This window comes from Macaca fascicularis, chromosome 3 (assembly GCF_037993035.2).
Source record: "Macaca fascicularis isolate 582-1 chromosome 3, T2T-MFA8v1.1".
Taxonomy (NCBI): Eukaryota; Metazoa; Chordata; class Mammalia; order Primates; family Cercopithecidae; genus Macaca; species Macaca fascicularis.
In genome coordinates, this window is record NC_088377.1 from 4,299,115 (window position 1) to 4,324,922 (window position 25,808).

The 25,808-nt window shown below is 47.1% G+C and overlaps 1 protein-coding gene across 5 annotated transcripts in view; it reads right to left on the reverse strand.

The window, feature by feature from the left end:
• Positions 1 to 25,808, reverse strand: part of PDE9A (phosphodiesterase 9A) — a 118,164-nt gene that overhangs the window by 53,366 nt on the left and 38,990 nt on the right. For all 5 annotated transcript variants that reach the window (XM_065541350.1, XM_074033962.1, XM_005548606.3 and 2 more), the window contains exon 4: positions 20,085 to 20,128. In XM_065541350.1, the coding sequence (XP_065397422.1) occupies positions 20,085 to 20,128 (44 nt within the window). The remainder of the gene's footprint in view (positions 1 to 20,084; positions 20,129 to 25,808) is intronic.

Genomic DNA, 25,808 nt, shown 5'->3' on the forward strand with positions numbered 1-25,808 from the left:
AGACCCTGGTGGCCAAACGTGAAGTTTTAGAGAGTGTCTGCCTTGTCGTTTCAGGTTCACCTCAGGGGCAGGCATTGAATCGAGTTTTTTCCCTTTCGTTTTCGGACAGGGGAATTTCATGTTTTGCATCGTTTACATTGACTGGGTGCAATTTCTCCCTCTGCCCTCCTCTGTTCCTGAGGATTAGTTTGCAGGCAGAAAAATGCCTGTGAAGCTGGCAGCATCTGGGGCAGCTAGCATGCATTTCCCTTTCTGGAAGGAGCTGTTACTATGCTCTGGTGCTGTTCTAGGTGGTCCATGCATGTTAGCTCAATCCTTTTTTTTTTTTTGAGAGGGAGTTTCACTCTTGTTACCCAGGCAGGAGCGCAATGGCGCAATCTCAGCTCACTGCCACTTCCGCCTCCCAGGTTCAAGCAATTCTGCTGCCTCAGTCTCCCGAGTAGCTAGGATAACAGGCACGCGCCACCACGCCGAGCTAATTTTGTATTTTTAGACATAGGGTTTCTCCATGTTGGCCAGGCTGGTCTTGGACACCCGACTTCAGGTTATCTGCCCGCCTCAGCCTCCCAAAGTGCTGGGATTACAGGCGTGAGCCACTGCGCCCGGCCAGCTCAATCCTTCTTATAACCTGCAGGGGCTGTGTGACACCAAGAGAGGCCAAGTCATGACATCGTCAAGCCCGACCTGCCCTACTCCACCATGCTCCTATTTACGGCTGCAAAGAGGGGACAGGGCTGGCTGCACTTATTTTCCCTTCAGAAAACCCCAGAGATACCTATTTTTTTTTTTTTTCTGTGTGGCTTCTTGCTCATAGTGGGGTGAACTCCCTCCCTCCCTTCCTCCCTCCCTCCCTTCCTCCCTTCCTTCCTTCCTTTTGATGGAGTTTTGCTCTTGTTGCCCAGGCTGGAGTGCAATGGCCTGATCTCGGCTCACCACAACCTCCGCCTCCTGGGTTCAAGTGATTCTCCTGCCTCAGCCTCCCAAGTAGCTGGGATTACAGGCATGCACCACCACGCCCGGCTAATATGTATTTTTAGTAGAGACAGGGTTTCTCCGTGTTGGTCAGGCTGGTCTCGAACTCCCAACCTCAAGTGATCTGCCCACCTTGGCCTCCCAAAGTGCTGGGATTACAGGCGTGAGCCACTGCGCCTGGCAGAGGGGTGAACTTCTAAGGGAGGGTGTGGGTATGAATACCCAAATGGATGCTGCCGGGGGAATTTGAATTTGGGAGCCACCAGCTGATTGTACACACTGCTGGGACTTTGTCCATTATCTGACAGCCTGTGCGTGTGTCACTGTTACCTGATAATCCTATGGGAAAGTTTAATTATGCTGAAGCCAAAGGAAATCAACTCCGGCTCATCGTGTCTGGGGCTTTGACTCTGTGCCAGATGATCCCACAGACTAGTTCCAGGAAGGATTCTGTCAGGATAATCTGTGATCCAATAAACTAATTGATTACGGTACAAATGACAGAATGTTTGTAAAGACTGAGTCATTTTTGCAAACCAAAGGTTTTACTACATCTGTGGACTTTAACGGGTTGTACGCAGCAGCAACATTTGTAGCAAGAGAAATGAAAAAGAACCAACTGATCACTGTAATAGCAAGACTGGAAGCAACACAAACATCCATCAGTAGGACACACAATAGCAGCACGATGATGCTATAAAAGAATGAAGAGGCCAGGCGCGGTGGCTCAAGCCTGTAATCCCAGCACTTTGGGAGGCCGAGACAGGTGGATCACGAGGTCAGGAGTTCGAGACCATCCTGGCGAACACGGTGAAACCCCGTCTCTACTAAAAAATACAAAAAACTAGCCGGGCGAGGTGGCGGGCGCCTGTAGTCCCGGCTACTCGGGAGGCTGAGGCAGGAGAATGGCGTAAAAACCCGGGAGGCGGAGCTTGCAGTGAGCTGAGATCCGGCCACTGCACTCCACCCTGGGCGACACAGCGAGACTCCGTCTCAAAAAAAAAAAAAGAATGAAGGAATATTCCTTTTTCTTTTTTATTTTTGAGACGGACTCTCACTCTGTCACCCAGGCTGGAGGGCAGTGGTGCCATCTCGGCTCACTGCAACCTCTGGCTCCCAGGTTCAAGGGATTCTCCTGCCTCATCCTCCTGAGTAGCTGGGATTACAGGTGCCCGCCACCACGCCCGGCTAATTTTTTAAAAAATTAGAAGAGACGGGATTTAGAAAAATTTAGAAGAGACAGGATTTCACCACGTTGGCCAGGCTGGTCTCGAACTCCTGACCTCAGTTGATCCACCCACCTCGGCCTCCCAAAGTGCTGGGATTTCAGGTGTGAGCCACTGCACCTGGCCTCGAATGGAATAATATTCTATCTCTTGCTATAGAGTGACCTTATAATGCAGATGGCTAAAACTTAAGCAGAAAGTTCCAGGTGGAAGTGTCAGATGACAGAGTTTTAGGTTGTCAGAGAGGATGGAAATGGAAAGGAGAGTTCCCAAAGGAGGAAGCCATGGCGGTGGGACCCAAATTCTGTTTAACTACCCTGTTCGTTGGTGGATCCCTGAATGACGCATGTTTGTGGGCCTAGTGTGTCAGAGGTTTCAGCTCCCACTGTGGACGAGACAAAGTTTGGAGTTTACGTGTAGTCCAGTGAGAGGGACTTGATAAACACCTCAGGCTTCCTACTGAAACCACAGAAGGGTCACTCTAGAGATCTACCCGAACAAAGCATAAAACTGGGCTGCACGAGGTTCAGGCGATCAGTCAGTAATGTAATTGACTGCTAGAGCAAAATTAACACTCTTCAGAGGATGATAACAAAATCTAGTGTCTCTACGAGGTATTATTCATAATATTAGTCTACAATAAGAAATAGACATGCAAAGAAACAGAGAAATGTGACCCATGGCCATGGAAAATCATCCATCAGACACCTGGACACATGCCAGCTCAGATGCCAAAATGAGCAAACAAAGACTTTAACATAGCAATTGCAAGTACGTCCAAATACCTAAACAAAAAAGGTGTCAGTAAATAGTAGACAGATGGGAGTCTCCAGAGAGAAATCTATGAATAAGAGTCAAGTGGAAATTTTAGAATTTTAAAATATAATATCCTAAATTAAAAAAACTTCATGGATCAGCTTACAGCAGTTTGGAGTCAGCAGAAGAGTCAGGGAAATCAAGGACAGATCAATAGAAATTACCCAATTTGAAGGGCAAAGAAAAAAAATATTATAAAAAGCCACAAAGCCACAGTCACCTGAAAGATAGCAAACTTTCTAACATACAGGTCATTAGTGAGAAAGAATGGTGCTTATAACACATAATGGCTGAAAATTTTGGAAATTTGCCAAAAACGCAAATTCACAGTTCACGGAAGCTCAATGAACATGAAGAAGAATAAATAGGAAGAAAATGAGACTGTAGTACATCACAGTCCAACTGCTGAAGATAAAGGAAAGAAATCAACAGCTTGAAAACAGCCAGAGGCCTGGGCGCGGTGGCTCACACCTATAATCCTAGCACTTTGGGGGGCCCAGGCGGGTGGATCACCTGAGGTCAAGAGTTCGAGACCAGCCTGGCCAACAAGGTGATACCTTGTCTCTACTAAAAATTAGTCAGGCATGGTGGCAGGCACTTACAATCCCAGCTACTTGGGAGGCTGAGGCAGGAGAATCAGGAGGCGGAGGCTGCAGTGAGCTGAGATCGCACCACTGCACTCCAGCCTGGGCAACAGAGCAAAAGCTCCATCTCCAAAACAAAACAAAACAAAACAAAACAAAGCAAAGCAAAAACCAAAGAAAGCAGCCAGAGAAAAAAGACACACTTCATACAGGGGAATAATGATCAAATTAAGCTGACTTCTCATCAGAAACAATGGAGGCCAGAAAGAAAGTGAGCGAATATCTTTAAGCTTCTTAAAGAAAACAAAGAAACTGTGAATGCAGAATTCTACACCCTGAAAACCCATCCTTCAAAATGAAGGCAAAATAAAAGCATGTTCCCTGCCCAGGCACGGTGGTTCACGCCTGAAATCCCAGCACTTTGGGAGGCCAAGGCGGGTGGATCACCTGAGGTCAGGAGTTCAAGACAAGCCTGGCCAACACGGTGAAACCCCATCTCTACCAAAAATACAAAAAGTAGCCGGCATGGTGGTGGGTGCCTGCAATCCCAGCTACTTGGGAGGCTGAGGCGGGAGAATTGCTTGAACCCAGGAGACAGAGGTTGCAGTGAGCTGATTGCGTACTCCAGCCTGGGCGACAGAGGAAGACTCTGTTTTTTTTTTTTTTTTTTTTTAAAAAGGCATGTTCCAATGAGCAAAAGCTGAGAGAATTAGTTACTAGCAGATACACACTGCAAGAAACATTAAAAGAAAAAAGAAATGCTTTAGAGTGAAAGGATATAATACAAGTTGGAAGTTGAGAAGAAATAAAAACCTCGGAAATGGCAAATATATAGGCAACTATTAACAAACTATCTTGAAGTTTATTTTTATAATTTCTTCAGAAAACAACTAGCCGTTTAAATAAGAAATTATAGGCCAGGCACGGTGGCTCAAGCCTGTAATTCCAGCACGTTGGGAGGCTGAGGCGGGTAGGTCACTTGAGGTCAGGAGTTTGAGATCAGCCTGGCCAAGATGATGAAACCCCGTCTCTACTAAAAATACAAAAAATTAGCCGGGCGAGGTGGCGCGCATCTGTAATCCCAGCTACTTGGGAGGCTGAGGCAGGAGAATTGCTGGAACCCAGGAGGTTGGAGGTTGCAGTGAACTGAGATCGCACTACTACACTCCAGCCTGGGCAACAGAGTGAGACTCTTTCTCAAAAAAAAAAAAAAAAAAAAAAAAAGAAATTATAATATTGTATTATGGGGCTTAAAATGTATGCAGATATAAAACATATGACACAATAGCTCAAAGGTGGTGGGAGAGGCGAGTAAGTAGACTTTGATAGTTGCAGTGTCCTTATTTTTTACCTGAGGTGGTACAGTGTTAATTCTAAATGGATTGTGAAAAGTTCAGGATGATTAAAAATGGGCAAAAGATCTGAACGGACACCTCAAAGAAGACATGTAGATGGCAAACAAGCATATGAGAAGATCTCATCATGATATGTCACTAGGGAATTGCAAATTAAAACAAGAAGAAGATACTGCAATACACCTATCAAGAGTGGTGAAAATCCAAGACACTGAAACACAAAAGCTGGGAGGATGTGGAGGAGCAGGAACACTCGTTCATTGCTGCTGGGGGTGCAAAATGGCCCAGTCACTTTGGAAGACTGTTTGGCAGCTTCTTACAAAACTAAACATGCTCTTACCAAAAGATCTAGCAATTGTGCTTCTTGGTGTTTATCCAAATGTGTTAAAATCTTATGTGCGCACAAAAACTTGCGCAAGAATACTTATGGCAGCTTTATTCACAATTGCCCAAACCTGAAGCAACCAAGATGCTCTTCAATAGGTGAAGAGCAAATACACTGTGATACACACAGACCATGGAATAGCCTTCAATGCTAAGATGCCAGGAAAAGGCATAAAAGAATCTTAAAGACATATTAGTAAGTGAAAGAAAACCTGAAAAGGCTGTATTCTGTATGATTCCAACTATATGACATTCTGGAAAAGGCCGAACTATGGAGACAGTAAAAAGATCTGGGGCTTGCGGTGGGGAGGGATGAATAGTTGGAGCACAGGAGGTTTTGAAGGCAGTGAACCTATTCTGTCTGACACTGGGATGGGAGACACGGGTCATCATATATTTGTCCAAACACAGGGAATGTACAACCCTGACAGTGAACTCTGAGGTGGACTATAGACTTTGGCTGATAAGGATATGTCAATGTTGGTTCACTGATTGTAACCAATGTACAATCTTTTTTTTTTTTTTTTGGAGACAGAGTCTCTCTCTGTCACCCAGGACGGAGTGCAATGGTGCAATCTTGGCTCACTGCAACCTCCACCTTCCGGATTCAAGCGATTTCCCTGCCAAGTAGCTGGCATTACAGGTGTGTGCCATGACGCCTGGCTAATTTTTGTGTTTTTAGTAGAGACCAGGTTTCGCCATGTTGGCCAGACTGGTCTTGAACTCCTGACCTCAAGTGATCTGCCCGCTTTGGCCTCCCAAAGTGCTGTGATTACAGGCGTGAGCCACTGTGCCCGGCCGTAACCAATGTACAATCTGACGCAGGACGTTGACGGTGGCAGAGGCTGAATGTCTGTGTGTGGGGTGAACATGTGGGAGCTCCGCACTTTTCACTCAATTTTGCCGTGAATCTAAAAAGCAAAGTCTATCAATTATTAAAAAAGTAAAGATGCATATTGTAATACTTACAACAGCCAAGTAAAAATAATGCAAAAAGAGACAGCTAAAGAGTCAGTAGAAGGAATAAAATGGAAAACGAAAATTTACTCAGTTCACCCAGGAGAAGGCAGAAAAGGAGACACAGAGAAACAAAACTCAAGATCAAGGAACAGCAGATAGCAACATGGTAGCGCTAACCCCAACCATATCAACAAATACGTGGGTGCGCTCACTGCCTGGGTGCAATACACCATGTAACACACCTGCATGTGACACATTTAGATCTGACTGTAAAATAAAAGTTGGAATTAAAAAAAAAGTTTTAAAAAATTTACAAAAAGTACATACATTTCCCATGGTCAAGATGATGTTTTGAAATATACACACTGTAGAATGGCTAAATCAAGCCAATTAACATACATGTTACGCCACATAGTTATTTTTTTGTGGTGATAATGCAAAATGTACTCTCAGTGATTTTCAAGAATAAAATACATTGTTATTAACTATTAAAAAGACAAAAAAACACAACTACATTAAGAGTAAAGGGACATAGGAAAAAATAATACCCAAATTATATAAAATCTTTCAGAAAATAGAGAAGAAAGTAAACTTCCCAACGTGTTTTATGAGGCCACTATAGGCCCAATATCAAAACATGACAAAGACATTCCAAGAAAAAAAGTTACAAACCAGTGTCCCACTTAAGCATAGGCAGCCACATCCTTAACGAATTGTTAGGAAATCAAATCTAGCGATACATAAAAAGCGGTTGGGTGCTGTGGCTCATGCCTGTAATCCCAGCACTTTGGGAGGCCAAGGCGGGTGGATCACTTGAGGTCAGGAGTTCGAGACCAGCCTGACCAACATGGTGAAACCCTGTCTCTATTAAAAATACAAAAATTAGCCAGTGTGGTGGCAGGCAACTATAATCCCAGCTACTCGGGAGGCTGAGGCAGGAGAATCACTTGAAGGTGGGAGGCAGAGGTTGCAGTGAGCCAAGATCGTGCCACTGCACTCCAGCCTGGGCGACAGAGCGAGACTCCATCTCAAAACAAAAACAAAACCAAATCAATACATAAAAAGCAAACACATCAAGGAGAGGGCCTGCATAGCCTTTGTTACATTTATTCCCAAGTATTTTCCTAGAAATATTTCCTGGAAATACAAGTGAGTTTACCCCAGGAAATTTTCTAGGAATATTTCCTGAAAATATAAGTGCATTTACCCTAAGAAAGCAAAGTGGCTTTAACATTTGAAAATCAATCAGTATTATTCATTATCTTAACAGAATAAAGGAGAAAAACACCATATATATGATCATTCCATAGGTGCAAAAAGAGCATGGAACAAAATCCAATACCTCTTTATGAGACAAACCACTAGCAAACAAGGAATAAGAGGACGCTTCCTCAACCCACCTCACTAGATGCAGAGAGAACATTTGATAAAAGTGAGCAAAGAATTTTGTCAAAGAACATTAGACAAAAAACTCTCAGAAAACTAAGAGTATTCGGGGACTTCCAACCTGATGAAAGGCATCTACAAAAAAATCTATGGCTAACATCGTACGTAATGGTGAGAGACTGAAGGCATCTCCCCTAAGATTGGGAACAAGGCGAGGATGTCTGTTCTCACTTTTGTTTAACTGTATTGCAGTTTCAACCAGTACAACAAGACAAGTAAAAGAAATAAAAGCCAAAAATTGGAATGCAATAATTAAAACAGTCATTATTCTTGGACGGTATGACTGTCTCTGTGGACAATCATAGGAACCTATAAAACAACAACTAGAACTAACCAATGAACTAAGCAAATTCACAGGATCCAATGTCAACATCCAAAAATTGATTGTATTTTTATAAACTAGCAGCAAACAATTGGAAATTTAATAAAATCCTATTCACAATAAAACCAGAAAATAGAAAACACTTTGGAGTAAAGTTAACCAAAGACACACAGGACCTTTATCCTGAAAGTCATAACCTTTTGAGAAGTTAAATGAGACCTAAATAAGCGGAGGGATGTATCACGTTCGTGGGTTGGAAGACTCAGTACGGTTAAGACACTACCCGCCCCAAAGTATATATTAAATAAAATGGTAATCAAAGTCATAGAAGGCTTCTTTTTTGAAATTGATAAGTTGATTCTAAAATTTGTAGGGAAAAGAAAAGAACCTATACAGTCAAAACGACTGAAGAGGAAGAACAAATGGAGAACTTAGAGTACCTGATTCCAGGGCACAGTAACGTAGCCCAGTGTGGTATTGGTGTGAGGATAGACAAATAGATCAGTGAAGCAGAACAGAGTTCAGCGAGAGGCCCAAACATAGAGACCATTAACTGTCAACAAAGGAGCCACGGATTCAGCGGGAAAAGGAAAGTCTTCTCAACAAGTGGTCCAGTAACAGCTGCGTGTCAGCGTGGGGAAGAAAACGAAGGGCAGTCTCCACTTCACAACACACACAACATTAATTTGAAATGAATGACAGATTAAAACATAACATCTCAACAATGACTGGGTTGTTAAAAATTTTCCTTAAATTTAAAAAAAAAAAAAAAAAACCATAACGGCTATAACTCTAAATCTTCTAAAAATGTATCTCTATGACCTTGGGATAAAAAAAAAATTTTTTTTAGGGCTGGGCATGGTGGCTTACGCCTGTAATCCTAGCACTTTGGGACGCCGAGGTGGGTCGGCCACCTGAGGTCGGGAGTTTGAGACCAGCCTGGCCAACATGGTGAAAACCCCATTTCTACTAAAAATACAAAAAAAATTAGCCAGGCGTGGTGGCGGACACCTGTAATCCTAGTTACTCGGGAGCCTGAGGCAGGAGGATCACTTGAACCTGGGAGGTGGAGGTTGCAGTGAGCTTATCATGCCACTGCACTCCAGCCTGGGCGACAAGAAATCTTGTCTCAAAAACAAACAAACAAAAACACAAAAAACAGAAAAGTTATTAGAGAAGACACAAGAAGTACTAACTACAACAGAAAAACTTGTTACACTGGATGGAATTCATCAAATTAAAAACCTCTGCTCATCAAATGACCTCATTAAGAAAACGAAAAAGGCAAGTCACAAACTGGGAAAAATATTTGCCATATATATCTGACAAATGAACTACATCCTAGCTTATGTAGAGTTTCCTACAAACCAGTGTTAAAAATAATACGAGCCAGCTTAAAAAATGAGCAAAATCCTTTTTATACATATTTTTTTTGAGATGGAGCTTTTGCTCTGTCGCCCAGGCTGGAGTGCAATGGCGTGATCTTGGCTTACTGTAACATCCACCTCCTGGGTTCAAGCGATTCTCCTGCCTCAGCCTCTTGAGTAGCTGGGATTACCGGCACCCACCACCACGCCCAGCTAATTTTTGTATTTTTAGTAGAAAGGAAGTTTCACCATGTCGGTCAGGCTGGTCTCGAACTCTTGACCTCAGGTAATCCACCTACCTTGGCCTTCCAAAGAGCTAGGATTACAGGCGTGAGCCACTGGACCTGGTCTGAGCAAAATACTTTTGAACAGACACTTCACAAAATATGACATTCAAATAGCCAATAAGCCATAGCAACATGTTCAACATCATTAAGTTACTTGAAAATGCACATTAAAACTATAAGAAGATAGGATTGCTCTTACACCTACTCAAATGTCTAAAATGTAAGCAGAAAATGTTTACTGTTGCAGGGATGTGGAACAGCTGGGTCACTCAGACGCTGCTGGTGGGAATGTGGAATGGTATAACCATTTGGTAAAACAGCCTGGCAGTTTCTTTTTTTTTTTTTTTGAGATGGAGTCTCGTTTTGTTGCCCAGACTGGAGAGCAGTGGTACAACCTCTGCTCACTGCAACCTCCTCCTCCCAGGTTCAAGAGATTCTCCTGCCTCAGCCTCCTGAGTAGCTGGGACTACAGGCACATGCCACCATGCCCTGCTAATTTTTTGTAGAGACCAGGTTTTACCATGTTGGCCAGGCTGGTCTCGAACTCCTGACCTCAAGTGAGCCTCACACTCCAGCCTGGGCAACAGGCGTGAGACCCCGTCTCAAAAAACAAACACACACACACACAAACAAACAAACAAAAATGATGTTGAGTGAAAGAGTCCAGACATCAAAGAGCCCGTGCTGTGTGATTCCAACTCCGTGCAACTCAAAAACAGGCAGAGCACTCCACAGTGGGGACTGCCTTGAAGTGGGTACAGCGGCATTTTTCTAGGGTGATGGAAATGTCCTCTGTCTTGATTGTGGTGGTGGTTACGTGCACGTGCACTTTAAAAAATTTAATTTAAGTTCTGGGATACATGTGCAGGACTTGCAGAGATGTCACACAGGTAAATGTGTGTCATGGTGGTTTGCTGCACCTGTCAACCCATCACCTAGGTATTAAGCCCAGCATGCCCTAGCTATTTATCCTGATACTCTCCCTCCTCCAACCCTCCCGACAGGCCCCAGTGTGTTATTCCCCTCCCTGTGTCCATGTGTTCTCGTTGTCCAGCTCCCATTTATAAGTGAGAACATGCAGTGTTTGACTTTCTGTTCCTGTGTTAGTTTGCTGAAGATAATGGCTTCCAGCTCTATCCATGTCACTGCAAAGGACATGATCTCATTCCTTTTTATGGCTGCATAGTATTCCATGGTGTATATGTATCACATTTTCTTTATCCAGTCTATCATTGATGGGCATTTGGACTGATACCTTGTCTTTGCTATTGTGAATAGTGCTACAATGAACATACACGTAGATGTATCTTTATAATAGAATGATTTATATTCTTTTGGGTATACATATAAATGTCATTGCTGGGTCAAACGGTATTTCTGGTTTGGGTGGTGATTCCTCAAAGATCTAACACATGCACTTCTATCAAAACTCATCAAACTGTGGCCAGGCGCAGTGGCTCACGCCTATAATCCCAGCACTTTGGGAGGCCGAGGCAGGTGGATCACCTGAGGTCAGGAGTTCAAGATCAGCCTGGTCAACATGGCAAAACCTTGTCTCTACTAAAAATACAAAAAATTAGCTGGGTGTGGTGGCATGCGCCTGTAATCTTAGCTACTTGGGAGGCTGAGGCAGGAGAACTGCTTAAACCCAGGAGGCATAGGTTGCAGTGAGCCAAGATCATGCCACTGCACTCCAGCCTGGGTAACGACAGTGAAACTCTGTCTCAAAAACAAAAACAACAAAAAACAAAACAAAACTCATCAAACTGCCCCCACAGGATCTGTGCATTTCAGGGCAGTCAGGCAGGACACAGCCATGGGCAGGTATGGGTTGGCCTGGTTCTCACAAACGCCTAGCAGCAGGGAGGGCAGTCTTGAGGTCTGTGCAGCAGTGTTCGACGGTCATCATCTCCATTTTACTCCAATCTGCCGTCAGGACACTTGCATTCTGAAGGCTTCTGTATTACTGTTTGCGATCAATATCTCTGACAGTGGCATGCTAAGGGCTGCTGTCTTTGTTGGCTAGGCTACTCTAAGGGGAGTCCGTCTGAACACACAATTCCAGAAATGGTTATTTTTCATTTATACACTGCAGTCATTTTTTTTTTTTCTTTTGAGACAGAGTCTCGCTCTGTTGCCCAGGCTGGCATGCGGTGGCACAATCTTGGCTCACTGCAAGCTCCGCCTCCTGGGTTCATGCCATTCTCCTGCCTCAGCCTCCTGAGTAGCTGGGACTACAGGCGCTGCCACCACGCCCGGCTAATTTTTCATATTTTTTAATAGAGACAGGTTTCACCGTGTTAGCCAGGATGGTCTCCATCTCCTGACCTTGTGATCTGCCCACCTCGGCCTCCCAAAGTGCTGGGATTGCAGGTGTGAGCCACCGCGCCTGGCCCACTGCAGCCTTTTTGTTTCAAAAAGAATGGAAGTAAGGATGACGGCGGCTATGCTTATAAGGCCTTCTAGAGTGAAACTGCACTGAAATAGACAATATTATCAAGGAGTGTTATTTCTCGCGAGCAAGGTGTCTGTGCTCAGACTTCCAGCATTAACTTGGCTTCCAGGGCAGACACAGCCAGTCCTCTGTGTTTTGTTTTAGACTTTAGGAAACATTCCTGTTCTATTAAAATTCAGCAATTCCAGAGAGACCTAACTTTAGTCACTCAAAAATGCCCTCTAAGTCATTTTCAATGATAGCAACCATTTACTGGGCACTTACCAAGTGGCAGGCACTGTGTTCAACATTTTGCATAAATTACTTCATTTATCCTCCCAAGAACCAGGCAAGGTATGCATTAGAATTCCTGTTTTGCAAGGGAAATGGAAGTTCAGTGGGGTTAAGTGGCTCTCCTAAGGCTATTTCATCCAAATGACAAATGAGTATGCCAGGGGGCCTGACTCCTCTTGGAGTGTAAGGTTCTTAGTTTGAGATCCTCAAAAGACCACTGGAGACAAGGAGTTGGGGGCTAGTGGCGCATTTGAAGGCCAGCCCAGGAAGCCCTGGGAGGGAGTGGGGGATTGAGGCGTGGGGGGAAGAGAGCTCCCAGAGGGTGAGCTGATGCGCAGGTGACTCCCCGCTCTGAGCTCCCTTTGAGCAGCTGCATTGATGACGCCAGATTCGCAGTCCCACTATGGAGCAAGGAAGCTGGGCACCCGTCCTCCAGCTCCCTCTCACTGGGGAGGACTGACCTCGGGGCGGGCCCTCCCCACCACTTCCTGGTGTGCCCCACACAGAGGAGGTCCCCAGGCAGGGGGACTCAGGGGTTGGAGGAGGCACCCATTAGTGGGTAAGGGACCTGCTATCCAGCCTGCAGGGACCTCCTGGACAGGCCAGTCTGGCGCACCCACAGCATCCAGTACCCTCTGCTGTGAACTTTCAGCACTTCACTTCTCTCAGGCCCTCCCCTTCAAGACAGCTAGACTTTTAAAAAGATTTTAACATTTCATTTACTCCAATATACTTCAAAATACCTAATTGCACCATGTATCTTTCACACAAAAATTTGCACACAAATATTTGCAGCAGCATCATTCACAATAGCCTTTGTGGAAACAGCCCAAATGTCCATCAGCTGATGAATGGATCAACCGAACGTGATGCAGCTACGGGACGCAGCCACGCGACGCAGCCATGCAACGCAGTCACGCAACGGAACGTCATCCAGCCATAAAGGAATGAAGAGCTGTCACGATCTGCAACACAGGGAGCCTGGAACATAGTGTGTGAAGTGGAAGAATCCAGGCTGGAAAGGCCACCGATTCTGTCATGTGAAAGGTCCAGATTGCACAGGACAGAGAGCAGGGCCTGCCAGGGGCTGGGGGGTCAGGGGGATGGAAAGGGACTGCTAACAGGTACAGGGTTTCTTTTTGGGTTGATGGAAATGTTCTGGAATTAAATAGTGGTGATGGTTGCACAACAAAATGAAGACACTAAAAAGGACTGAGGTTGTACACTTTACTTTTTTTTGTTGAGATGGAGTCTCGCTGTGTCACCCAGGCTAGAGTGCAGTGGTGTGATCTCGGCTTGCTGCAAGCTCTACCTCCCAGGTTCGAGCGATTCTCCTGCCTCAGCCTCCCAAGTAGCTAGGATTACAGATGTGCACCACCACATCTAGCTAATTTTTGTATTTTTAGTAGGGATGGGGTTTCACCATATTGGCCAGTCTTGTCTCAAACTCCTGGCCCCAGGTGATCCTCCCGCCTCGGCCTCCCAGAGTGCTGGGATTACAGGTGTGAGCCACTGTGCCTGGCTGAGGTTGTACACTTTAAAATGGTGGGCTTTATGTTATATCAATGACATCTCAACCAGGAAATATGAAATCAATACAAACGTGACTGAGATTTTTATATTCTCTTTTATACTAAGCCTTCAGAATTTGGTGTGTGCTTTACAGTTACGGTGTGTCTGCGTCTGGACTGTGGCTGGACTTTAAATGCATTTGGTCACCTCCTGGGGGAACTCTCACGCGGGGGCAGCTCCGGGGTTCCATGGCTGCCCCCAAAACCTCTTCACATGCGCGCTGTGGGGCACAGCCAGGCAGCCTGCCCACCCTACCAGCCACCGGCCTCCTCTGGCTTGCAGAAGCTCAAGCACGTACTCTGCGGATGCTCCTCCTTATGGCTCCCTTTTATTGTCCTTCTATGGAAACAGCAACACCAATAAAGCTGCTGGGAAGTGGAAGCCTCTAAGTCACTCTTGGTCTCTGGCCAGGGAGGTAGAATGTGGTGTGGGTCTCCCCAGGGTCAGATGCAGAGGCTGGACAGGGTGTGTGTGACTAGAGACAGGTCCTGGGTCCTAGGGCAGGCAGGAATGTGGAGGCGAACAAGCAGAACCAGACCCCTACAGCAGTGTCTAATTGAAGACACTATCATTACTTGGGTTAAGCATGACAGTACGGCTCAACTGCTGTTGCACCTAAGAATATTGTGAGAGCCCCTGGCTCTCCTACAGGACTTGGGCGGTGGGGGGTTGTCCTGGCCTGTGACTGTGCAGCACGCTTTCCCTAACGCTCTGGTCAAAAAGACACAATCCCCTTGAAACGGTCCTGAGATCACACGGACCCTTTGTGGCTCCTAGGATCCGAGTTCCAGGAGGGCTGCAGAGGGCACCAATCTCTCAGCCACTGGGCGCCTGCACAGCCCAAGGCCAGCAGCATTTGCCAGAGTCCTCTAGGGAGGAGCAGCTCTGGCCTTAGGACAGCCGGTTCCAACTCCCGTTCACCTCTTTCCCTTAATGAGCCCAACTCCATCTCCCACTGGTCCTGGATGGGCCCCCAAGTGACACAGAAATCCCTCTTTCCTCTGCTCCCAGCGATACTCTTCTAACTCTGAACACAGCCACCTTGCCCGTCTTCACTGGCCTGTGTGAGCCCTGCTGCATCCAACCCACACCTGGCCGGCCTTTGCCTCTTCTTGCCTCCAGGGCTTCATGGCTTTGACCCCTCTGCTCCTGATGGCATCTAGGCACCAGCATCCTTCTCCCACAGATGGGTTCTGTCTCCGTCCGGATCAGGCCTGGCCCCTCCTGCTGGCGCTCACTCACTCCCTGCTGGCCTCACCAAGCCCCAGACTTCAACACCATCCATTGGGAGCTGACAGCCAAGAGGCCGCCTGCCCTGACTCTGCCTGCCCCTCGTGCACCTGATGTCTGACGAGCAGGCCAAGCCCACCCGCAGCAACCCCCTCCCTGGGCCATGGCGCTCAGTGCTCAGGTCAAAGAAGCCCTGGATGGGTGTCTGTATATCCCGCTTCCACTTAGGAAAAAGCTGATCTCTGCTTTTAGAACATGCTGGAACCTGCACTCCTCATTGCCTCCATGACCCCCACCCTGGCCTGGGCCTCCGTCTCCTCCCAAAAAACCAGCCTCCTCTCGGATTTCTCTGCCTCCACCTTTGCTACCACTTCCCTTTCCTGATCTTGACCCAGCGCCCTGAGCAAGATTTAAAACACAAATGTGATGGTGTCACTCCTCCGCTGAAAGCCTTCTAATAGCTGCCCACGCCACTCAGCATAAAAGCCAGCATCCTTGCAACGACCTTCAAGGCCCTGACGCTTTCATTCTCATCTCCAAACATCTGCACTCTAAACAGCCAGAGTGGAATTTGGTGATCAGCCAGGAGTTTGGGGGAGACCCCAAAGGGATCATGTTTTAGCAGGACTGAGTGATCCCTGGGGTAAGAGGCCTCTCGAGCCATTCTGGCAAAACTTAAAGGTGGGACTCAAAGGCATCAAACTGATGTGCAAGTGACTTAACTGCTGGCCAAGGCAGAGCTCAACACGCTAACTGGGAGAAACAAAACCAGATGATGAACCAGCATGCACTCCTGTGATGAGCATTCCATCCAAATCTACTAGATTCATGAGAATTAGAAAAATATGACCCATACCCAGGAGAAAAATCAATCAACAGAGACAGACAGATACGGCAGAGAGCAGGAAACTAGCAGACAATGGCATGAAACAATTATCATGAGGTATAAGCGTTTACAGGAAATATAAACATAATGAGGCATAAATGGGACATCTGAAAATGGGAGATACGAAAAAGGAGGAAAACAAATTCCTAGGGATGAAGAACGCAATATATGAAATGAAAATTTCACTGAACGAGATTCACAGCAGACTAGACACTGCAGGAGGGAAGACCAATGCAATTGAAGACGCCACAGAAAAGTCTAAGAAAAACAAAGCAAACAGAAAAAACGGTCTGGAAAGAAAGAAACAGAGTGTGAGTGAGTCAGGGGATGCTCTCAGGCTGTCTATCATTCAGGTAATTAGGATCCCAGGGGAAACGGGGGAGAGGGAGAGGGGAGAGAGACCGAGAGAGCAGAAAAAATTCCAAATTTCATGAAAAATATGATCCCAAAGTTCCAAGAGGATCAATGAATACCAAGCAGGTTAAACCAAAAGAAAACCACGCCAAGTCCATCATAATCAAATTCCTGCAAACCAGTGATAAAGAAAACACCTTAAGCAACCAGAGGGAAAAAGACACACTGCACGCAGAGGAACAAAGGTAAAGCATCACAGACTCCTCACTGGGGCTACACCAGCTAAAATACAACGAGACGACATATCCACGGTGCTGGAAAACTGCGAAAGTAAAATTCTCTATGGCAAGAAAATGCCCTTTCAAAATGAAGATGAAATAACAACACTGTCAGTCGGGCATGGTGGCTCATCCCTGTAATCCCAGGAAGTGAGGATTACTTGAGTTTAGGAGTTTGAGACCAGCCTGGGCAACATCGTGAGAACTTGTCCCTACAAAAGCTTAAAAAATTAGCCAGGCATGGTGGTGTGTGCCTGTAGTCCCAGCTACTTGTGAGGCTGAGAAGGGAGGACTGCTTCAGCCTGGGAGGTCAAGGCTGTCATGAGTTATGACTGCACCACTGCACTCCAGCCTGGGCACCAGAGACAGCTCTTATCTCTCTCTCTCTTTGAAAAAAAAAAAAAAAAAGCAAAACAACAAAGAAAAACTTTTTCAGACAAAAGCAGAAGGACTTTGTTGTCAGAAAACCAGCACTCTAAGAAAATCATCTATAGAATCATAGGAAATCTACAAAAAGGTACTAGACCTAATAAATGAGTTTAGCAAGGTCTCATACAAAGGCCAATTCCTATAAACTAAAAACTACTGGAAATTGAAATGAAAAAAAAATCCATTTATAATACCATTAAATACATGAAATAGTGATGTATTTATCAATATATATTTAAGTACTTCATATTAACAATGGTAACACATTATTGAGAAACATTAAAGGAAACCCAAATAAATGGATAGACCATATTTATGAATCAGAAGACTCAACATTCTTAAGATATTAATTCTTCCCACATTTTTCTGTATATTTAATGCAATTTCAGTCAAAATCCTAGCAGACTTTTTTTTTGGTAGCAATTCATAGACTGATTCTAAAATTTATTTGAAAGTAAAAGCAATAACATTTTTGAAAAAGAAAAAAGAAACCAGAGATAATTTAGAGTACCTGATTTCAAGACCTACTATTTATCTACAGTAGTCAAGATGGTGTGCTTTTGTTTTAAGACATGTAAATTTACACAACAGTATCTGGAGTCCAGAAAAAGACTCACACATATATGGCCCATTGATTTTCCACAAAGGTGTCATGGTAATTCAGTGGGAGAAAAGATCGTCTTTTCACCACGTGGTGCTGGAGCAAATGATTATCTGTGTAGAGTAAATGAACCTCGGTTTTTTCTCCTCCGCTTGGATGAGCTGGACTTAGTGACTTGCTTCCAAAGAAGAGCAGGGAAGGAGACCAACGGTGACTCTGCAGTGCAGAAGCCAGTGGTCCCACCTGGCTGTCATGCGCCCCACATATTCCTTCCAAACCCCACCACACCCAGGCTGGTCGTGAGAGAAACGTCAGACAAACCCAGACTGGGGAGCACTCTACAGACTCTTCCCTCCACTCTTAGGGACGATGGTTAAGTATATGTTTAACTGCATAAAAAAGTTGACAAGGTTATAGGTGTCTTAGGTATTTAGCCAAGCGAAATAAAATATATAAAAATAGATGTTTCCACCATTACTTGTACTTTAATGCTCACAGCAGCCTTATTCATAAAAGCCCTGAGACTGGAAACAACCCAAATGTCCATCCACAGTGAACGGAAGACGCCCTGTGGTACTGCCCACGCCATGGGACACCAATGTCTATCCACAGTGAACAGAAGACGCCCTGTGGTACTGCCCACGCCATGGGACACCAATGTCCCTCCACAGAGAACAGAAGACGCCCTGTGGTACTGCCCACACCATGGGACACCAATGTCCCTCCACAGAGAATGGAAGGCGCCCTGTGGTACTGCCCACACCATGGGACACCAATGTCCCTCCACAGAGAACGGAAGGCGCCCTGTGGTACTGCCCACACCATGGGACACCAATGTCCATCCACAGAGAACGGAAGACGCCCTGTGGTACTGCCCACGCCATGGGACACCAATGTCCATCCACAGAGAATGGAAGACGCCCTGTGGTACAGCCCACGCCATGGGACACCAATGTCCATCCACAGAGAATGGAAGATGCCCTGTGGTACAGCCCACACCATGGGACACCAATGTCCCTCCACAGAGAATGGAAGGCGCCCTGTGGTACAGCCCACACCATGGGATACCACTTAGCAATACAAAGCAATGAACTGTCTCTACACACAGCACACGGGTGGGTCTCAAAAACATGTCAAGTCAAAAAAGAGTACATGTACCATGTAATTTCTTTTACATGAAACTCTCAAAAGGACAAATCTCATGGATGATGTCAGAAAGCAGGTCGGTTGTGGACTGAGACACACTGGGAGGGGCATGAGAGAGCTTTTCTAGGTGGTGCAAATGTCTTGATTTGGGTAATGATTACGAGGGTGACACACTTTTCAAAACTCATCAAAATAGACACTTAAATGGCATTTCATGATGTATAAATTATACATAAATAAACGTTATAAAAATCAAATGGAAAATGGATTCTAGGTTGGGTACAGTGGCTCACGACTGTAATCCTGCACTTTGGGAGGCTGAGGCGGGTGGATCACCTGAGGTCAGGAGTTCGAGACCAGCCTGGCCAACATGACAAACCTCTGTCTCTATTAAAAATACAAAAAAATTACCCAGGCTTGGTGGCGCATGCCTGTAATCCCAGCTACTTGGGAGGGTGAGGCAAGAGACTCACTTGAACTTGGGAGGCAGAGGTTGCAGTGAGCCGAGATCGCGCCACTGCACTTCAGCCCTGGGCGACAGGGCCAGATTCTGTCCCCCACCCAAAAAAAAAAAAAAAAAGAAAAGAAAGAAAGAAAGAAAAGAAAAAGGATTCTAACACAGCAGCCCAAGTGACTATATGAGGCACCCCAAGGCATCCCAGGGGCCACAGATGCCTGCCTTGGCAACTCACAGTGGAAAGGCGAGGACAGGTGCTAGGCCAGGAAGACCAGAGTGGATGCCGCCCTGCATCTGCAAAGTCCTTAGGATGGCCTCTGGCCAAGGGGCAGGAAAAGACAGTGCAGCCAATGGAACCGGCATAGACCAGGAACAGGCAGTGGCCAAGAGGAGTAAGAAAAAATCCATGCAAGGGAGGCTAATCCCAGGGAGATGCTATTCTGCCTGGGGTTAGAAAGGCAGAGCCCTTACAGTAATACAAGGTTTCAGATTCTGTAATAGTGTCAGCTTCAAATGCAGATTCAAATGCTTAACTAACATATAGTTGAATGCTTCAAAGGTTTAACTAATATACATTTCAAATGCTTAGATTCAAATGCTTAACTAGTATATATTTTATCACCAGGGCAAGCTCAAGATTTCTTTTTCCTTCTTTTAGTTTAAAAAACAACAGCAGGGCCTTACCAGAGAGTTGCTTGATGGCCACAGGTCTCACTTTGTAGGGAGTGCTGCAAAAGAGAAGACAGTGCCGCTGTGAGACGCTGCAAGGCGCTCGCTGTACGTCTGGCAGGAGAGATAAGCACTCGGCGTGATTAGAATTCAGTGGATTAGGTAGTTTTTTTATTTTTTTATTTTTAAAATTAGCTCCTTTGACTGTTCTCAGCTTCCTTACTCAGATGAGTTTCAAGTATATCATTTAAATGATCAACTTCCTCTATAATGTTCATGTTTGGTCAATTAAATAAATGTCATGGGTACGACTGCCGATCACAGGTGCTGTATCGAGTTGGAAACGCCAGACTCTGGCAGCTGCCTGGACCCATTCCAGCACCTGGCGGATGCAGGTGGCCTCCCTCTCTTTTGCCCTATTGAACTGATGGCGACCGTATCCCCCAAGTGACCAAGAGAGGATGGTGACAGTGATGACGTCGAAAATGCACTGGGATCTCCGTGATGCCACCCCCCATAATCATGAGGCCCAGTGTGACGGGGAGAGAATACTGGCTGTGCATACGACAGCCAAAACGTTTCTATCGCTGACACATGACGGCCTCTGGCCAAGGGGCAGGAAAAGACAGTGCAACCAATGGAACGGGTATAGACCAGGAACAGGCAGTGGCCAAGAGCAGTAAGAAAAAATCCACACAAGGGAGGCTGACCCCAGGGAGATGCTATTCCTTGACCCAGCAGTTTAGCAACATTTGGAAACCTGGAAAGAGAAGTGCTACAAGGACACAGGCTGGCAGACATCACAGGTGTTGCTGGTGGGGTGTGGGTTGCCACACCTTGGGGAAAACTGTGTGGCAATATCGGTTAAAATCCTTTGTCTCAGGAGATGAATTTAGGGAGGGATGTATCAGAATGAAACATCAGCACACAGGGAGACAGTCACATGTCATGTGTTCATGTCTTTGACTTGCTCATTCATTTGTTCACTTGCTGTACCCATTTCTTCCCGAGTGTCCACTGTGGTCACGGGCAGGGGGGTTGAAAGAGCGTGCTCCACTGTGCGGTCTGGATGGTTCAGTCTGTGCATCTCTCCACAGGCAGGATAACACATTAGTGGCCCTATGGTGCCAGGGTCTGAATGTTGAGGTACTACCATCCCACATATAATGAAGCCCTCATCCCCAATGGGTAAGGTTAGGAGGTGGGGCCTTGGGAGGTGATTGGGTTTGGAGGAGTTCCTGAGGGTGAGGCCCACGTGACGGGATTGGTGTCCTTACAAGGGGCGAAGGCACCAGAGCTGTCTCTTGCTCTGCCTCATGAGGGCACAGTCAGAAGGCAGCTGTCCGCAAGCCAGGAAGAGAGGCCTCCCCAGGAACAGAACCTGCCACACCCTCATCTCGGACTTCAGCCTCCACACTCTGAGAAGTCAATGTCTAGCTGTTTAAGTTCAGACAGACTGAGATACTGGGGTGTCAGGTAGCTGTTAAGATGAAGACAAGTGTGCAAGTATTTACCTGTGGGGCACCTGTGACTCCTTACTAGGTAAAAACAAGTTACAGAGTGATATATAGAGAATGAGCTCATTTCTGGAAGAAGAAAGCACAGTGAATATGGAGGGGTATACACGCCAAGCCGTTAATGGTGACTAATTGGGGGTAATACATGTGGTTTGATGGTTACAGGTAACGTGGAAAATCTTTACAATTTTAAACACCAATCATGTGCAAAAATAAAACCTGTGTGGCACTGACCTCCCTGCGCTTTGGGCTCTTTGTCTGTAGGTTGGTGAGGCTGAGGTTCCCGGGAAAGCCGGGCACTGTGGACTTGCCAGCTGAGCCCAAGTGCTGGGGACTAGAGGGCCCTCTGTCCCCTCGACTCTTGCCTCACCCTATGAATGACCCCGCTCACACAGAACGTCAAGTGAGCCCACACCCTCTCGTCTCCCACCGTGTGCCTGCTTGGGCTCACGAGAGGCCCTGCCTCGAAAGGCCTTTTAGTGGCGGGTCATTTGGCACTGGAGGGCTCATTTCTCCCCAGAGACTCGGTTATCACAGGCACTGGGCTTGAAGCGTGGCCCTAAGAACAGAGCAGAGTCCTCCAAGCTCCGCAGGTGGAGACGGCACTCGGTCGTCATTGGGACTGGGGCCTCTCTAGCCTCCGATGCCTGTGCTTAGCTGGGCAAGTCCACGGTGCCTGGCTTTCCCAGGAACCTCAGCCTCACTGCCTTACAGACCCAGAGCCCAAGGCGTAAAGACGCCAGGTGCTTTGCTGATGGCCTCAGTGTGGCCAGTGAGGACCTGTGCCAGGGCTGCCTAGGAAGGGCCTGGACTGGGAGGACAGAGTGGAGGGTGGGCAGCAGAGAAGCCGGATGTGCTGGGCTCCTCTCAGATCCTCCTTCCTTCCTCTTCTCAGTGTCTCTGCAGCTCCTGCCATGAGAGCAGCCATCGAGATGGTGCAGTGGGTGGAGGGGAAGCCAGAACTTGCGTGGGCAGCAGGAAGGGGCTTTCCCATCGCTCCTGCCATCCCTGGCTCCCCACTCCTCCCCGTTTCTTCTCCCGCGCCTCCTCTGAGGGCAGCAAGGACTCTTCTCCTCCTTCCCCTGCCCCTTGTCCCTAGAAAATTAGTGCTGGAGGTGGGGGGCGGGTAGTGACACCAGGAGCAGAGAAGGGTTTCAGGAGGTGGGGCAGGGGCTGGAGGGAGAACAGCATGGATCCCACACAGTGCCGGTGGGTACAGAGCCCAAGAGGCATGTCCAGCAACTTCTCCCACGCAAGAGACTCAGAGGAAGGTGCCCTGGGGACCTGACACAAAGACAGGCTTACCAAGACACTCTCCCTCGTGCAGGGGCACTGGGCCTGCTCATCCCCCCAAATGGAGCCCAGCCCCCTTCAAGCCCATTCAACCTATTCAGAGGTCAGCCTCTCCGAGGAGTCTGGTGAGCTGAGGGGAGGAGCGATCACAGCCACAATAGAGGGAAAAGCGGATGGACAGGGAGCCTCTGTGAATGCTCCAGGGGGCTGCAGAAACCTTCTGGCCCTTGGGCCCAAGATCCTTGGGTTGCATTTCTGGGCCACTCCAGATCAGTCTTGGCTCCCAGCTGCTGAATCCTTCGGTTTCTCAGGACCCGTTATGTTGCTCCCATGAATGAGTCAACTCTTGGCTCAGTCTCAGTGGAGCGGAATCTTCATCATGCTCTTCAACAACAAATTAACACAGGAAGCACCTCCTCTTTGGAAAGAATAAGCTTGCCTCGGGCTTCTACTGTATTTGTCTGTTTCTAACTGCCTGGGCTCTAAGACCTCTTTTAAAACCCATTTAATAGGAGGAGGAGGAGGCGTGGAGCCATTCTGGAATATAGAAAGCTTTTCTCTAAGCCAGAATGGCCAAGAATACTGGCCTTACACGCAGGGAGCTCATCCGGTGGAGAGTCACCCGCGGCACAACTTGGCTGAAACCGGGAACAAAAGGAGCAATGGTGCGTGTGGCATGGCACCGTCCTCTGGCCCTCTCCCCTCTGTATGTGTCTCATCACACACCCCACTTTCACTCACGCTTCTGAGACGTCTGATTTTCTCCTTCCACTGCATCTTGAAGCAGTAGTGACCGGGGAATGGAAGGGGTGTAGGGTTGTCAGGAAGCAAGGTCCATGTTAGCTGGACGCCAGGATCTCCAGAATGTTCCCAGATTGGAAAGGAAAATGACACCAGATGGCTCAGGGTCCCTCCAAGGAGGAATGCTGGAGCCTTATTTGATCACGGTTGGGCTATGACTTTTTATATTTGTTGGTCGTCAGGTTGTTTAGTCATCAATTATCTTTCTTGCCAGCTCTAAAAGGGAGTGGAAGGCAATCAGCCTATTTTCCATATTTTCCATGATGTAAATGTGTTCCAGGTTATTTCAAATGCCGGCCTGAGCATGCTCCAGATTGCACCAAACGACCAGGAGCATAGGAAGGGTTAGGCAGCTGCCAGTGAGCATGCTCCAGATTGCACCAAACGACCAGGAGCATAGGAAGGGTTAGGCAGCTGCCAGTGGATCCCCAGCCATAGGAGGGGCCTTTGGATTCGGGGCGGGGATAGGAAGACTGACAGTGTGCAGAGGGGGAATGTGCTTGGAGGTTTGCAGAAGGGGAGTGGCCGCTGGGCTGGGGTGGGCACTCCTGCAGCTCAGCAGATTGGAGACAAGTACATTATGGTGAATTGGGGCCAGACATCCCAATGCAGGGGGCTGGACAGTGTCCTGCGGCCAACAGGCCACTAGAGAACTCCATGCCGTGAGTGATGGGACGAAAGTGTGTTTGGAGCCTATTTTTCTGGAAGGTAGCAGGACTCACGAGAGAGATGACAGTGAGGGGTAACAGGAGGCAGAAACTGGGGAGCCCATCCGTGAGATGCGGTCCACACCAGGAGCTGGCCACCAAAATCTAAAGGATGGCGTTAAGGCAAGAAGTATTTTGAAAGAAAAATCCAATGCCACAATTCATTTGGTTTGGAATGAGGAGCAGAGAAGGAGCTAGAGTTTTAAGTTCTAAGAGGCCGGGCAACCGGCATTATCCCTTCTGATCAGGATGGAGGTGGTCTGTCAAGAGCCCTTGGAATTTGGAGATTTCATGAAATGCCCACCCTGTGGCTGTGAAACTGGGAGGAATCCAAGCAAACTAGATGCAACCAGCCACCTGCAGGAATCCAAGCAAGTTAGATGCAACCAGCCGCCTGCAGGAATCCAAGCATGCTAGATGCAACCAGTTGCCTGCAGGAATCCAAGCATGCTGGATGCAACCAGCTGCCTGCAGAAGAGCCTCCTCCAAAGACATGGTTCCTGGGCCTAAGGTTGGAGGGACAGTGGGGTGACCAAGTCTACATCAGGTCACTGCAGGTGTCTTCAGAAGTGGAGGAAGTTAAAGAGAGACACAACCTAACCAACCAACTAACCAACAACTGCTGACGTAGCTTCTGAGCTGGAGGGAGAGGGCTGCTGTCTGCTAGGAAGAAACAGAGTTTAGCCAGCATGTTTCAGCAAGGGAAGGCCCTGGGTCTGGTAGACATAAGTTCCTGGTCACCAGAGAGCTGGGTCAAGAGTGGTTTCTTAGGTTTTCCAGACCTTACATAAGCGGTTAGTTCCCAGACTGTGTGCTGGAATCACTTGCAGACCTTTTAAAAAAAATCTCTTAAAAATCTGGACTTAATTGGAGGGGTCTGGGCATCATCTGGTACCTTTTTAAAGATTCCTGGGAGGGCCGGGCGTGGTGGCTCAGGCCTGTAATCCCAGCACTTTGGGAGGCTGAGGTGGGCAGATCACCTGAGGTCGGGAGTTCAAGACCAGCCTGACCAACATGGAGAAACCATGTCTCTACTAAAAATACAAAATTAGCCAGGTGTGGCGGCGCATGCCTGTAATCCCAGCTACTCAGGAGGCTGAGGCAGGAGAATCCCTGGAGGTTGCGGTGAGCCAAGTTCGTGTCATTGCACTGCAGCCTGGGCAACAAGAACAAAACTCTCAAAAAAAAAAAAAAAAAAAAAAAAAGGATTCCTGGGTGGTTGCAGTCTGCAGCCAGGGTGGAAAGCCACTCTTTAGTTGAACTAGTTTACAGGGACTGGTCCGAATAAGAGCAGGCATGTGTGCTTAGGATGCCTGAAAGCACAAATGTACGGGCATGCGTCTTGCTATCAGGCATTCTCTGCAGGAGCTCAGGCACCTGTGTGGAAACCGGGGCAGTGAATTTCCAGGCCCCATGGGTCA